The sequence below is a fragment of the Gopherus flavomarginatus genome, chromosome 17 (assembly GCF_025201925.1).
Source record: "Gopherus flavomarginatus isolate rGopFla2 chromosome 17, rGopFla2.mat.asm, whole genome shotgun sequence".
NCBI classification, from domain to species: domain Eukaryota; kingdom Metazoa; phylum Chordata; order Testudines; family Testudinidae; genus Gopherus; species Gopherus flavomarginatus.
Genome location: NC_066633.1, coordinates 25,124,286 through 25,137,894, shown reverse-complemented (window position 1 = coordinate 25,137,894; position 13,609 = coordinate 25,124,286). Strand labels below are relative to the sequence as shown.

Below are 13,609 nucleotides of genomic sequence, written 5' to 3'. Positions count from 1 at the left end.
TTAACTAATACATAAAGTGATTTTATTAAATACAGAAAGTAGGATTTAAGTGGTTCTAAGTATTGACAGACAGAACAAAGTAAGTCACCAAGCAAAATAAGCTGCGCAAATCTTTGTCTAATCAAACTGAATGCAGATAAGATCTTCACCGGTTCCAGAATGCTCCCTTTTACAGACTAATCTCCTTTTAGCCTGGGTCCAGCAATCACTCACACCCCTTTGTTTCAGTTTCTTCCAAGTATCCTGGGGGGTGGAGAGGCACCCTCTTTAGCCAGCTGAAGACAAATGATGCCATGCCGGTATGAGTGCCCTTAGGTGCCTCCTCCTATAACTTATGCATCTCGTCCCTGGTCATGTTGAGACCCCGGTGCAGCTTACTGTGAACAGTTTTCCAGAGCCTTCAGCACCACCTGCCATAGAGAAGGGCACCCTGCAGCACTGCTCCCTCCAGGAGACATGGCCCCCGAGGAATCCTTCGAGGAGCAGGAAGCTAGAGCTGATGAAGAGGTTTCTCCTATAGCCAACATCTCTCTATCTCTGGATGAAGCAGTCATTCCTCCTCCTCCTCCACATCAGATGGATGATTTTAAGCACTTCCAGGATCTGATCAAGAGAGTTGCAAAGTCTTCTTGAGGTGAAAGTGCGTCATCATAAGCTACTTGATATCCTCCACCCACCCTCATCAGTCCACATCACCCTGCCTATTAATGAGGCTCTGCTGGACCCAGGTAAGATCATCTGGCGCACCCCCACTTCTATTCCGCCTACATGCAAGAGAGCAGATAAGAAGTATTATTTCCCAGCAAAGGATTCAAAATTTTTGTTTTCCCATCTCACTTAACTCCTTGGTAGTTGATGCAGTTAATGAGTGTGGAAGACAGCACCATGCTAAAACCACACCTCAATAAAAAGACCATAAGCATCTAGATTTACTGAGGAGGAAATCTTCTTATTCCTCAGCTTGCTTACAATTTAGAATTTGCCAATTATCAGATGTTAGTGGCAAAGTACAATCACATGAATTATACCAAGCTGAACTCTTTCATGGACCACCCATTGACAGAGCAGAGGGAGTGGTTCCAGGCAATTGTTGTAGAAGGCCAACTTCTTGCTAGAACAGCCCCATAAGCCTCTTCTTACGTGACCGATATTGCTACAGCAGTAGTTATGGGAAAGACTTCCTGGCACCAACTCTCTGGAGTCCCAAAAGAAGTCCAAAGTACTGTAGAGGACTGTCTTTTGATGGGTCTAAGTTTGCAGATAGCACGGATGAGTCTCTGCAAACATTAAAGGACTCTAGAGCTACTTTATGTTCTCTTGGTGTTTACACACCTGCTTAGAAGAGAAAGCTCAGCAAGTTGCAGATGGCCCAGAGGTCCCATGTTGCCCAATTTCTTTCTTCTCAGAGGTCGAATTAACCACCAAAAAAAAAAAAAAAAAAAAAGAAGGCAGAGAGTCCAGAGAAGGAAACAGCCTCCAACGTTGTGCCTATCCAGCTCCAAGCAGCAATTTTGACAGATCGGTCGAGGGCTTGAATTGCCATCTTCATCCTCTTCAGCTACACTGATTCTCCAGTCTTCCTCTCTTTGGTAACCACCTTCACCACTAATTTTTTTTTTAAATTAACAACTAAACTTTACTTAAAAAATACAAACTTAAAAAATGAGCCACAATACAAATTTTTGCTGTAGTGATAACCAGGCGTATATGAAGATACAGTCAACTTTCGTGACCTTTAGCTCAGATAATGAGCTAACCCAAATTGACCAAAACAGATTAAAGTTTCTTCATTTTCCTGTCCTGGAGAATGAGAAGTTGCTCCCCAGGTGTTATGGACTTAAATTCCTCAATCACATTATTTTAATTAACTGACACAGCGAATTCTTGTTCAATGTACAAAATCATGAGTGAGTCGAGGCGCTGTTGGGACATTGTACTTCTTAGTTTGTTTTTTACATGTGCTAGTTTCGAAAAGGCGCTTTCACATGAACAGCTGGTAACAGATAATACTGGAAAGCATTGAATAGATTTGTAAAAGGCCTGGAACATGGAAGACCAATCCGATTCCTTTAGCCAATCAAGCCACTCTCTGGCGGTGTTCGTAGTGCTACCTTTAGGAACAGATCCGTCAAAACCCCGAAGCAATCCGACTTCAGCTTCCAACTCATCCAGGAACACTTTAAATTTGTTGGCAATGATTCTCATATCGTCCCTGCCAATGTCTAAGTTCAGCAGTTTTCCCGTTGCAGTCACAATTTTACAAGTCTTCTGTTCAAATCGCTGGTCAGTGCTGGTAATCACTGAGTTTAGGAGTGGGTAAAATGAAGTTATTCTCTCCTGCTCCTCTTTTGTATCAAAGTGATGCTGGGACTCAAACACGTCATCAGTATGAGTGGACGTTTTTCTCTTGTTAACTGGGGGAATTGATATACCATGCTCTACACACATTTTCACACTGTCATTAAAAATAGATTGAAAATATTCTGGGCCACTTCTCATCGCAGCCAAAGAGTTACGCAAGCTTTTCGCCCCTGTCATTGCAGTAAGTAAGTTGAGATCTGGAGCTTGAAGAGCCTTACTCACTTTTACCACCATCTGGAGAATAGGGTGCATCATGTGAAGGGCAAAGATGAACTTGAATGAATTTAGTTCATGGGTAAGGCCTCTGGCTTTTATTTTAGCGTCAGCATGGCAAGTTGTTTTTATAATATCTTCTAAAGCTTGTAAAATGATGGAGTAATTTTGTTTTACAGCAGCCACTGCTTCTGCTCTGCATGCCCATCTTGTGTTTGACAGTGACTTCAAAGTCTTCAACTGGGATCCTACTTCTTGTGAAATCTTCTCCATTACTGCATGTCGCACAGGACTCCCCTCCATGAAGGGATAAAGAGTCTGAATAACACCAAAAAAAAATCAAAGACAGTTCTGTTTTATTTACTTGAAGTGCATGATCTACTAGGATGAGGGTCAAACAATACGCATAGCAGTGTACATAGAGTATTTCACTGTTTTTCTTTACATTTCATTTGAACTCCCCCAGTACATCCAGACATACTAGATGCACCATCAAAACAGACAGACATCAGTGATGATCAGTCAATTTTAAGAATGCCGAGGACGTCATTTAACTGGTCAAAAATAGACTGAGAATCAACTGTTAATAGTCTCTCAACAGACACAAAATGTTCAACTGGACTATGTTTTTCATTGTCAAGATACCACACCACAATGGACATCTGCTCATGGCGTCCACAGTCAGTAGTGTCGTCTGCAATTATTGAGACCATTTTTCCATTTAGTGAAGACACAATCTTTTGTTGCACAACATTGTGCAAGGCCACAATTAAATCATTTTGGATGAGATTACTGATGTAGCATTTTGAGGAGATTGTTGCACATGCTTTGCCATTATGGGATCATATTTTTGGAGCATATTGACAAGATTTAGAAATAAACCATTCTCAAAAGTGTCAGCTTTTTCATTGTGACCCCTGAATGATCTCCCACCTTTCATCAAACACAGAACAATGTCAATCAGTCGCTCCATTACACTTCAGTTATGGCACCATTCTTCTTATTTAGACAGATAAGCCTGCTTGCCTTCATCCAACAATACATCAATAGGTTTCCCTTCATTAAAACTTGACCATGAAGAACAGCTCAACACATGAGATTTTGACAGTTGGTGGTTTTTAAAACTTTTGTTAGCCCTATGCCAGTTTGTGAATCCCTAATCAATAAATGTTGGATCCGTGTGACCTTTGTTTGCTGCATCATTAGAGGAGAAGCAATGGCAGTAAAAGCAAAATGCTGCATCCTTTGATGGGCTATATTCTAACCACCTATACTTTTTTCATACCAATCGGACTGAAAACTTCTCTCTTTATTCCCTATTTTCCTTTAGGAAAGATGCTCAATCTAGGCTGATAAGGACCTCTAGATAATTGAGACTGGGATTCTAATCTATTTTTTGGAATATCCCAGACCGGGTCATCAGATGGCATGTTTGATGGCTTTGAATAGAAACTACACTGACCTGAACTAAGAGATTAAGTCTGTTTCTGTTGGTCATTACTCAGTTTATTGCATGCACTGGAACTGGTGGCAGCGTTATCTTCATGTAAGTTCTTAACCAAGGAGTCCGAGGTATTTCGACTACTATCAGCACATTCATTATAATTCAGTTTGTCTGCTCCTTATCTTAACAATGAACCGATCCATATTTTAAAATTAAAGGGGGGGTATCATACGATTGAATTAAAACATAAAGCCATGGGCTTGTTATGCTATTTCAGTAGAGTACACGCAACAAAGATTACAAACATTGTAGACACTGCGCTGGGCACGCCTGATGCGGCCGCCTATATAGGTCAAAGAATTTTCTAGAATAGTAGTTGGAGAGGGAGGGGTGGGCCAATGGTAATGCAATGCTGCAGTAGTGGGCAGGCATGCTGCGAGCGAACGCGGGCTTTCCATACATTTCTACAACATCTATATTATGCAATTTGGCACTTATTCCATATACAACAATCCATACTTTATAACTGAAAGAGTGTATCATGCGATTAAATTAAAATGCAAAGCCACTTTTATTTTTTTGAGACATTAGGTTGTGCCTGGGCACACCCTGTATGCACGCCTATGAATGGCAGATAGCTAAAAAGTGACAAGTTTTTAAATTGCTTCTATACCAATGCTTGAAGTCTAAATAATAAGATGGGTGAACAAGAGTGCCTCACATTAAATGAGGGTATTGATATAATAGGCATAGAAGAAACTTGGTGGAATTAAGATAATTTAGGATACAGTAATACCAAGAAAAAAGAACAGGAGTACTTGTGGCACCTTGGAGACTAACAAATTTATTTGAGCATAAGCTTTCTTGGGATACAGCCCACTTCATCGCATGCATGCAGTGGAAAATACAGTAGGAAGAGATATATATATATATATATATATACACACACACATATATACACACACACACACAGAGAACATGAAACAATGGGTGTTACCATACACACTCTAATGAGAGTGATCAGTTAAGGTGAGCTATTACCAGCAGTAGAGAGAGAACCTTTTTGTAGTGGTAATCAAAATGGTCCATTTACAGCAGTTGAAAAGAAGTTGTGAGGAACAGTAGGGGGGGAAATAAACATGAGGAAATAGTTTTAGTTTGTGTAATGACTCATCCACTTCCAGTCTTTATTCAAGCTTAATTTAATGGTGTCCATTTTGCAAATTAATTCCAATTCAATTCTCTCGGTGGAATCTGTGTTTGAAGTTTTTTTGTTGTAATATCGTGACTTTTAGGTCTGTAATCGAATGACCAGAGAGATTGAAGTGTTCTCCGACGGGTTTTTGAATGTTATAATTCTTGACGTCTGATTTGTGTCCATTTATTCTTTTACGTCGAGACTGTCCGGTTTGGCCAATGTACATGGCAGAGGGACATTGTTGGCACCATCATAGGGCCTAATCACATCAGCCACACTATCAGAGGTTCGTTCACCTGCACATCTACCAATGTCCCTCTGCTGGCACGTGATGGCATATATCACATTGGTATATGTGTAGGTGAACAAGCCTCTGATAGCGTGGCTGATGTGATTAGGTCCTATGATGATAGTGATAGTGGTGATAGTGGCTGTGAAATGCTCAGGGAGATTAGAGAGGCTATAAAAATAAAAAACTTAATAAAGTCAATAATTATGGGGGATTTCAACTAACCCTTCCCGGTCTGTACTGGAAATACCTTACTGAAGGTTCCTTCCGAGTTTCATGTCAGCCAGCTCAGTTACTTGCCTGTCTACCACCCCACACTGCATCTAGATAACCGGGAGGCACTGCTACACACCCTTGATGTCAGGAGAGCCTTGGCCTTCTATCTGGATAGGACAAAGTCCTTCAGAAAGACCAATAGTCTGTTTTGCTAGCAGATAAAGCAAAAGGGTCTGTAGCCTCTAACCAGAGGCTTTCCAAGCGGATATCAACCTGCATTAACTCTTGCTACGAATCTTGCAGTATTCAATCACCTTCAAATATATGCACTCATTCTACAAGTTCCATTGCCACTTCTATGGCCTTCCTCAAGAGCATGCCCATTATTGAGATCTGTAAAGCTTCTTCTTGGGCATCTATATGTACATTCACTGAACATGATGCTGTAACTCATGATTTTGCTTCTGGTATGGTGTTCGGCTCAGCTGTACTTTCCTCAGTACTGGACTTGACTTCAAAGCCTCCAAAGCCTCTGTTTGGCAGTCACCTAGATGTAGCACCTGTAGGAACACTGCTCAGAGTAGTAGTAATGGTTACTGATCCTGTGCAGTAACAACTGTTTTTTTTTGAATTGTGTGTCCCTACGCATGATCCACTACCTGCCCTTCTTCCCCTTTGCTTTGGAGTTCTCTGTTTGGGGAGTTTCGCAGTAGAGAAGGAACTGAGGGCAGTTCGCCTGTGCAGCGTTATACACCAGCACGTGAGGCACAAGACAGATTGGCATGCAAGTGCAGGCCAAATGGACACTGCTATGAGAAATCTCTGATCAAGAATGTAGGGTCGACAGCTGTGTCTGCACTATCGAGCCTAGGTTGACATAGCTACACCCGCATAGCCCCCTTGTGTAGACATAATGTAAGATGACAGAAGGAGCTTTTTGGCCTGTGTAATAATAGCACCTCTGCAAATGCTGATCGCACTCATCTGTTGGCAAAGCTGTGTCTGTGCTGGGGGTTTTGACTGCATAGCTATCACTAGGAAATGTTGTTTTTTTACAACCCTAACTGACATAACTACACTGGTATAAGTTTTAAGTACACTAGAACCCCGTTTAACCAAGCCTCCATTAACTGATACTCTGTATTAAGTGAACTACCAGCTGCCAGGGGCAGACGGTCTGAGCTCTGCCACCCATTCTCCAGTTTATCCTGGTTTTTGGTTATCCGATTTGGGCCCCAGTCCCAGTTAGATCAGATAATCAGGGTTCTACTTTATAGACCAGACCTTTCTCTCTTTGACCCTCCCTTGTGCCCTGACAAATGCTCTTTGGACTGTATTTATACTTGTTTTATGTGGCTCCTGGCAGGTTTTGGGCACTCTGATAATGATGGTGCTCTAAAGGTATGTTGTGTAAGGAGATGCAGTAGCAAGTCAAGTGGCAGCATCCAGGACTCCGGTCCATTTTATTTATTTATTTAGTGTTTTGTGTGTGGTCTAGAGGGGAATATTTAAATCCTGAAGCTGCAATACATTCTCGTGAGGAAGCACCCTTCTTAAACATGGTGCCAACTTGTTTCTGTTTCTCACTGACACTACTGAGAGTTATATGAGTGGTGAAAAAGAGAATAAAAACATCACCTTGCTATATCGGTATTATCTCTCCTTTAAATCGCCTCCCTTTTTCTCTTGAAGCAGGCGTCATCTTGCATTCACTGAAGTATCTGACAAAACTGTTGATTTCAGTGGAGTAGGACTGAGCTTTTTGTCCTCTCCACTCTCCCTGTTGTTTTGTGCCACGACAGACTGTGTGTTCCTAGGCTGTTAGTGCATTGCTCAAGTGTCTGAGGGAACTCTGCTGTTGTAAACTCTGTGTTTGCGTGGAAAGACACTATATAGACATTATCCGCAGTAGTCCTCATTAATGGGGCTCAGGGAAGGGAGAAACCAATTCATATAAAAAAGTATTTAATTCAAAAAACAAAAAACCAAACCACGTCCAAATGTTTCTATTGTAACTAATCCCATCATTCTCGTATCTGCTTGTTACTCATGCTCATTGTCTTATCCAGTAGGTGGCATTACTGTGTCTTAAACTAGATCTGTTCTTTCCTGTATAAAAGACACTATTTTTTATAAACCAGAAATTGGTGGAGATTGGTGTGAGACTGAAAGATGCAGGATGGGGAAAATGAAGAGACTAAAAGAATCTCAGAATGGAATGAATGGCCATGAGGGAAGATCCTGAAAAAATCCTGAAGGGGAGGGGAACACATGAAAGATGAGAAAAATAGCAAAAGAGATTAATAATTGTACATGAATACAAACACTGTTTAGCTGGCTTGGATCAGTAATTCAGACATGCAGTTTGGTAAGCTGGTACTGCTCAATTTAAACAAATCTGATTTGTTGGATAAATGGATTCCACATACGTGCTGGCCCTGCACAGTATATAGGATATAGCATTGTGTGGGTTTAAAATATGTATTAAATCCTGCATGAAAAGCAATGAATTGTCCTACATAGAAACTACCTTTCAAAACCCATTACATCTGCTGCTTATTTTGGCTACAATCCAGTGACGCACTTATGCTCGTGCTTAAAGCTTAGTTCTGTTGACTGAGCTATTCATAGGCTTAAAGGTCAGCGGTTCTTACAGGCTTTGCTGGATCAGGGCTATTGTTACAAAAAAGAGAATTCAGACCAATTGAGCCAAATTATAGATAAAGCCACTTGCCAAATTTTACTTTAGAAATGTGACAGTTGGAGGTCTGTGAACAGAAAAATGTAAAGAATGAATCCCTTCGTCTTTATTTTTACACTCATGTAACCAGGGCAAAACAGATATTTTTCTTTCAAAAGGCTGGAGTAAGAGCTTCTGTGCCAGGTGTGATCATGAAGTGAATTTATCACCATTTAGCAGGTGAACTGTCAGGTGAGAAACATGGTTTTGTGGCCCTTGTTTGCTGCTTCATGATGCATAAAGGAGGTCTTAAAGGAGTCTCCCCCTCATCATCATCCTGCCCCAAAAGTAGATTCAGTTAAATTAAACAAGTAAATAAAATTACACTTCCAAATGTCTGTTGGTGTTTTATACAGGACATTTAGATTTTTTTTTTAAAGGGACCTTTTTTTTCCTGAATTCTGGAGCCAACTGGAGACCAAGTGTTATGATATAACTGGCAACAGAGAGAGGGAAAAGAATTTTTATTCAGACTGTTTGACTTTTGTTTACACACATTGAGCTCAGACAAGTGACAAATGGCTGGGAGAGAAGGTTTGTTATTAAAAGTAACACTCTTGCTTATATATACTGTCTCTTAAGGGTTGAGATTGAAGTTGAATTACAGGTCCAACAACACTGCCAGCACAAGTAGTAGACAGCAGCCTTATATTTGATATTTAGGAAAGAAACAAGGAGAAGTCGCATCCATTTCTATGGGGGTAAAAGGGACTCTCAAGTCTTTATAAAATCATAAAGAATCAAAGACAACTCATTTTTTCATTTGCTGGTAATTTTTTTACAAACTTCCCAAAATTGCACTATTTTAAGACAAACCACTGGCATCTGAATGCAAAGGCAAGTTGTAGTTAAACATCTATGCCCTTTTAAGTGCACATTTTCTCATCACAGCTGTTTGTTTACCCCTCCCTGTACCAGCTAAACTAATATTTGTATGGCCCTACTGATAAAGGGGTAGAAGCAAGCTACATCTCTTGTCTCTCGCACACTTTCTGGGACCTAGACATTTCTTAGACATTCACTTTTCAATCTCATGTTGACACACTGGGAATGCCTACACTGCAATAAACCCCTGCAGCTGACTGGGGCTCTTGGGGCTCAGACTAAAGGGCTGTTTAATTGCAGCATATATATTTGGGCATGGGTTGGAACCCTGGCTCTGGGACCCCATGAGGGGGAGGGCCCCAGATATCGGGCGCCATCCCAAGTCTTACCATCTATACCACATTTCAACAACCCTTTAGCCTGAGGCCGAGTCAGCTGGTATGGGCCAGCCATGTGTTTTTAATTGCAGCATAAACGTTACTCAGTATGTCCATATGCATAAAGAATATCGGGGAGAGGGTCAGTAAAAACAAAGCGCATCTTAGGAAAATTCCTTTTTTTCCAAATTGCATACAAAATAGTAAGTTTAGTGCGCACAGTAATGCACATACCGTCCAGGAAATGGGAATGGTAGAGATGAAAACATAGCCTTAGCTCTTATCCCTTAATCGCACGTATTATGATACAGTCCTTAATTATACGATCACATTTTCAAATAATACAGTGTAATAAAAAACATTCTGCAACTTTAGATAAACCTGTAGGATGGTGCATTATGCTTTTCTCTTCTATGGTTTATTCATTATTACATTAGCAATTTTTGTGTATTTGGACTATTGTGGGCTAATGAAACTTTGATATATTACCATAGATTTTTTGGTAGTAATATGTAACAAGCTATTGCATAAATATTCCTGTAGTTAAAGGTATATATGTGTTTTAAAAAAAAAATCTATCTGATGAAATGAGTTAATTCTGTTAGAAGAATTTAGTGGAATCTTCAACATTGGAACAAATTATGAATAACATAATGACAGATAAAAACCTGTTGTTCTATTTGTATTTCCTTTGCTATTGGAAAATAGACCAAGATGGAAAGTGTTGTACCTTTTTACTGTAGGTGTCTGTTAGTTGCTAAGCCCTGAGGAATTTTTATTATGCAATCCATAGTAATTACAGCTGCTACTACATCTGCTGTTTCTTTCTAAACAAATGATGTGTGGATTTTAATCTTAGCAATCTGCTCCTATTGCTAAACCATACAGAACTAGGCACCAGGCTGTGTTACTAAGCAATGAAATGTCATGGCGCAGCCCTGGGTCCTAAATGACAACATCTCGCACAGTGGGTTGTCTTATTAAGCATCTGATGGTTTTTCAGCAGGGGAATCCATTTCTGGATTTCAACAAAACACAAATGAAAGCTGATAAGTAGCAGAATGGACAGGACTCGAAACTACTTTAATGAAAAGCTGCACTTTGCAGGCCAGGACCCAGAAAGTAACCTGTGGAGTTCCAATATGAAATATAGTGTCCCGGCTTCCATTTTCAACTCTCAATCATTCTGTTCTCTGTAAAAATTCATCTTAATCTAAGATAATAAACAGGGATGTTTGAATGCGTGTACCTTGTTTGTACTTATACAGTCATAGGCCTTGTTTCCAATGTGTGCAATAAGGGTATATCTAAAATTGTCTGAAAACAGTAACCAAGTCTGGGGCACACATGGACATGATTTAATGGCTTGCTCCTCATTACTTTCTTTAATCTTGTAGGAAGCTTCTGTTCTTTTGCAATGCTGTTGGTGCCCCATGCTCTGGGAAGAAGCCCTTTAGTCTGAGCCCCAAGAGTCCAGTGAGGCCAAGTGAGAGAGGCTCTTAGGCCTTGTCTACACTACAAAGTTTTGTCGTCAAAAGCTGCCTTTTGCCAACAAAACGGGAGGTGTACACACTACAAAGCTACTTTTGATGGCAAAACAAAACCACCTCCACGAGCAGCATAGAGCTTTTTGCAGCAAAGTTAAAGCAACAGAGCATCAGGATAGGTAAGTCAGCCTGCTGTCTCCCCTCCCCCAGGCGCATCACTCTCCTCTCCCTCCCACCACACACTTCAGTTGAAAAAGCAGCTAACAATCTACTAGGATGCCCCTGGAACTATGAGATTGAGAAACCTGCATCATGTGATGCTGTCCCAGCCCCATGAGGCACTGCAAACCCTTCCCAAATCACCCTGCAGCCAGTTGCACAGTGGGATAGCCAACCCACAGTGCACTGCTCTCTGTGTCGATGACTCTGCCTACACAAGGAGTTAGTGTGGACATTCAACAGCAGTTTTAATTAAAGCTGCTTAACTTTTATCGACAAAACTTCGTAGTGTAGGCAAGGCCTTAGTCAGAGATGCTCTGCAGGGGCTAATGCGCCTCAGCAGGGATTTGCATTGACACCAGGCAGCCTTTTCAAAACAGAGTAGAGTTTGTCATCCAGAACACAGTATTGAAAGTCCTTAGGTTAGCAGAGAGAGGGTTAAGACATAGTCCATCTGGCCTAGCCAAGCCACTCTTGACTCCACTTCAGGCTCGGTCTCTCTGCCACTTTCAGTCCCAGGTGAGAACAGCCAAGCCTCTTCCAAAAAACGACTCTTATCCCTGTCCTGTCTGTTCTTTGTCTTCATGTAGCCACACGGAGTTCACATACCCACCTCACTCCTCCACTGGAGCTTCCCACTGTGAAGTGCCGATTGTTCAGTTTTTAGGAGTTTTCATTGTCTCTCTTTATCTTCCATTGATATGGGTCAGCTTTGGCCAGTCCTTTAATGACCCATTATGTAGCTTGATGGCTAGGCAACACACCAGTCTCATGTCTCCTGCACTGCCCCAAGATCACACTTAACCCTTTAGCCCTCATTGGGTAGCAGTGTAAAGTATGGGGGAAACTGAGTCATGCATGGGATTAATAAAAATATTACAGAAAATTCCTACTTCATCACACTCCCCTATTCATCTTCTCGGACTCTGATAATATGATCACTCACCTAGTTATAAGCTCTTGCACTGATGAAAAAAGTGTAATTACCAAACTCTCTTCCTTTTGCACACTGTTCTTATATATGTGCAGGTGTGGGAATTTATCGAAGTTCAAAGGGAATTTTTTTCCTTTAACATTTTCAGCCTTACTTCCCACTAGTGTCAGGTTTAGTTCCATGAAGAACAGCAATCTACCTAGATGAGGAAATGCTCATTTGTCAAAGACTCTGATTAACTGAATGGTTTTTCTGCAGCTGGATGTGAGTACAGTAAGGTATCAACACAAGACCACTCACTAGCACTAGGCAGCTTGTTCTACTTAAGTACATGTTATCAAAAAATTGGAGGGTGGGGGCAGAGATGGGTAAAGCTGATTCCAGTGATTAGGTGGTTCTGTTCTGCTTTGTTGCATTTTTATTTGGGCAGTGCTCTAAGATTTACCTTTGAAGTCTTAGCTGTATTTTCTCTCTCTCCTCTGGCAGGTGGAGGCATTAACCCATCAGCCTAGAGCCACAACAGTACATGCAGTCCGAGATTCTGAACTGGCCAAGCTACCAGAGGGAGCACTGACATCTATCAAACGCAAATTCCCACAGGTAAGGAAATTGGCACTCTTCTCTCTCCTGCCTGCTTCCAAGAGCCACAGCTTCGTTGTCTCCCTTTTAAAGAAAAGACTAATGTTCCATATGCAGATTTATTTCTTCAGTCTTAGCTGTAAATAAGATTTGTTGTGGGGATATCTCCGAGCCTAGGGTTGAATTCTCATCTGCTGTTCAGTGAAATACACATTGCTTAAACATGAGGATGAATTCATGTACCGCTCCCTGGGTGGAGCTGAGTAGAGGTGCTGATGACTGGAAAGCATAAATATTGTCTAAATAAGACACACCTTGTTTCAGAAGATAAACTAGCAAAGGGAGTTACTTGCAGAACACAGGTTATTTTTAATGGGATATAAAGAAAATGAGGTCATAAATACTTGCAGTTTCTGAACTGGTGACTATAATTAGTGATATAAGAGAGTTACCTGCTCATCGGACAGTGCAAGATTGTTCCCTATTGTTTAATTTCTAATGCTTTGTCCAGGCCTGTGTTAAGTATCCCAAGTGAAAGGAGCTGCCTTCACTTCCTTTGGGAGATGATTCCCCAGCTGAATAAATCTTACTCTCAGGGTATCTTTCCTGATTTAAACTCAAGCTGTCCTTATTTCACCTCATTGCTTAGATCAATATTTCTATACTCTCCCTGACCTTTGTATTTACAGATTTTGCTTTTCTCTTAGTCAAGTTCCTTTAATCTTTT

General features: G+C 41.0%; 1 protein-coding gene across 7 annotated transcripts in view; it reads left to right on the top strand.

Moving 5' to 3' along the window:
• PNPLA7 (patatin like phospholipase domain containing 7) overlaps positions 1–13,609 on the top strand; it is a 415,290-nt gene that overhangs the window by 178,209 nt on the left and 223,472 nt on the right. For all 7 annotated transcript variants that reach the window (XM_050926463.1, XM_050926465.1, XM_050926462.1 and 4 more), the window contains one exon: positions 12,790–12,903. In XM_050926463.1, the coding sequence (XP_050782420.1) occupies positions 12,790–12,903 (114 nt within the window). The remainder of the gene's footprint in view (positions 1–12,789; positions 12,904–13,609) is intronic.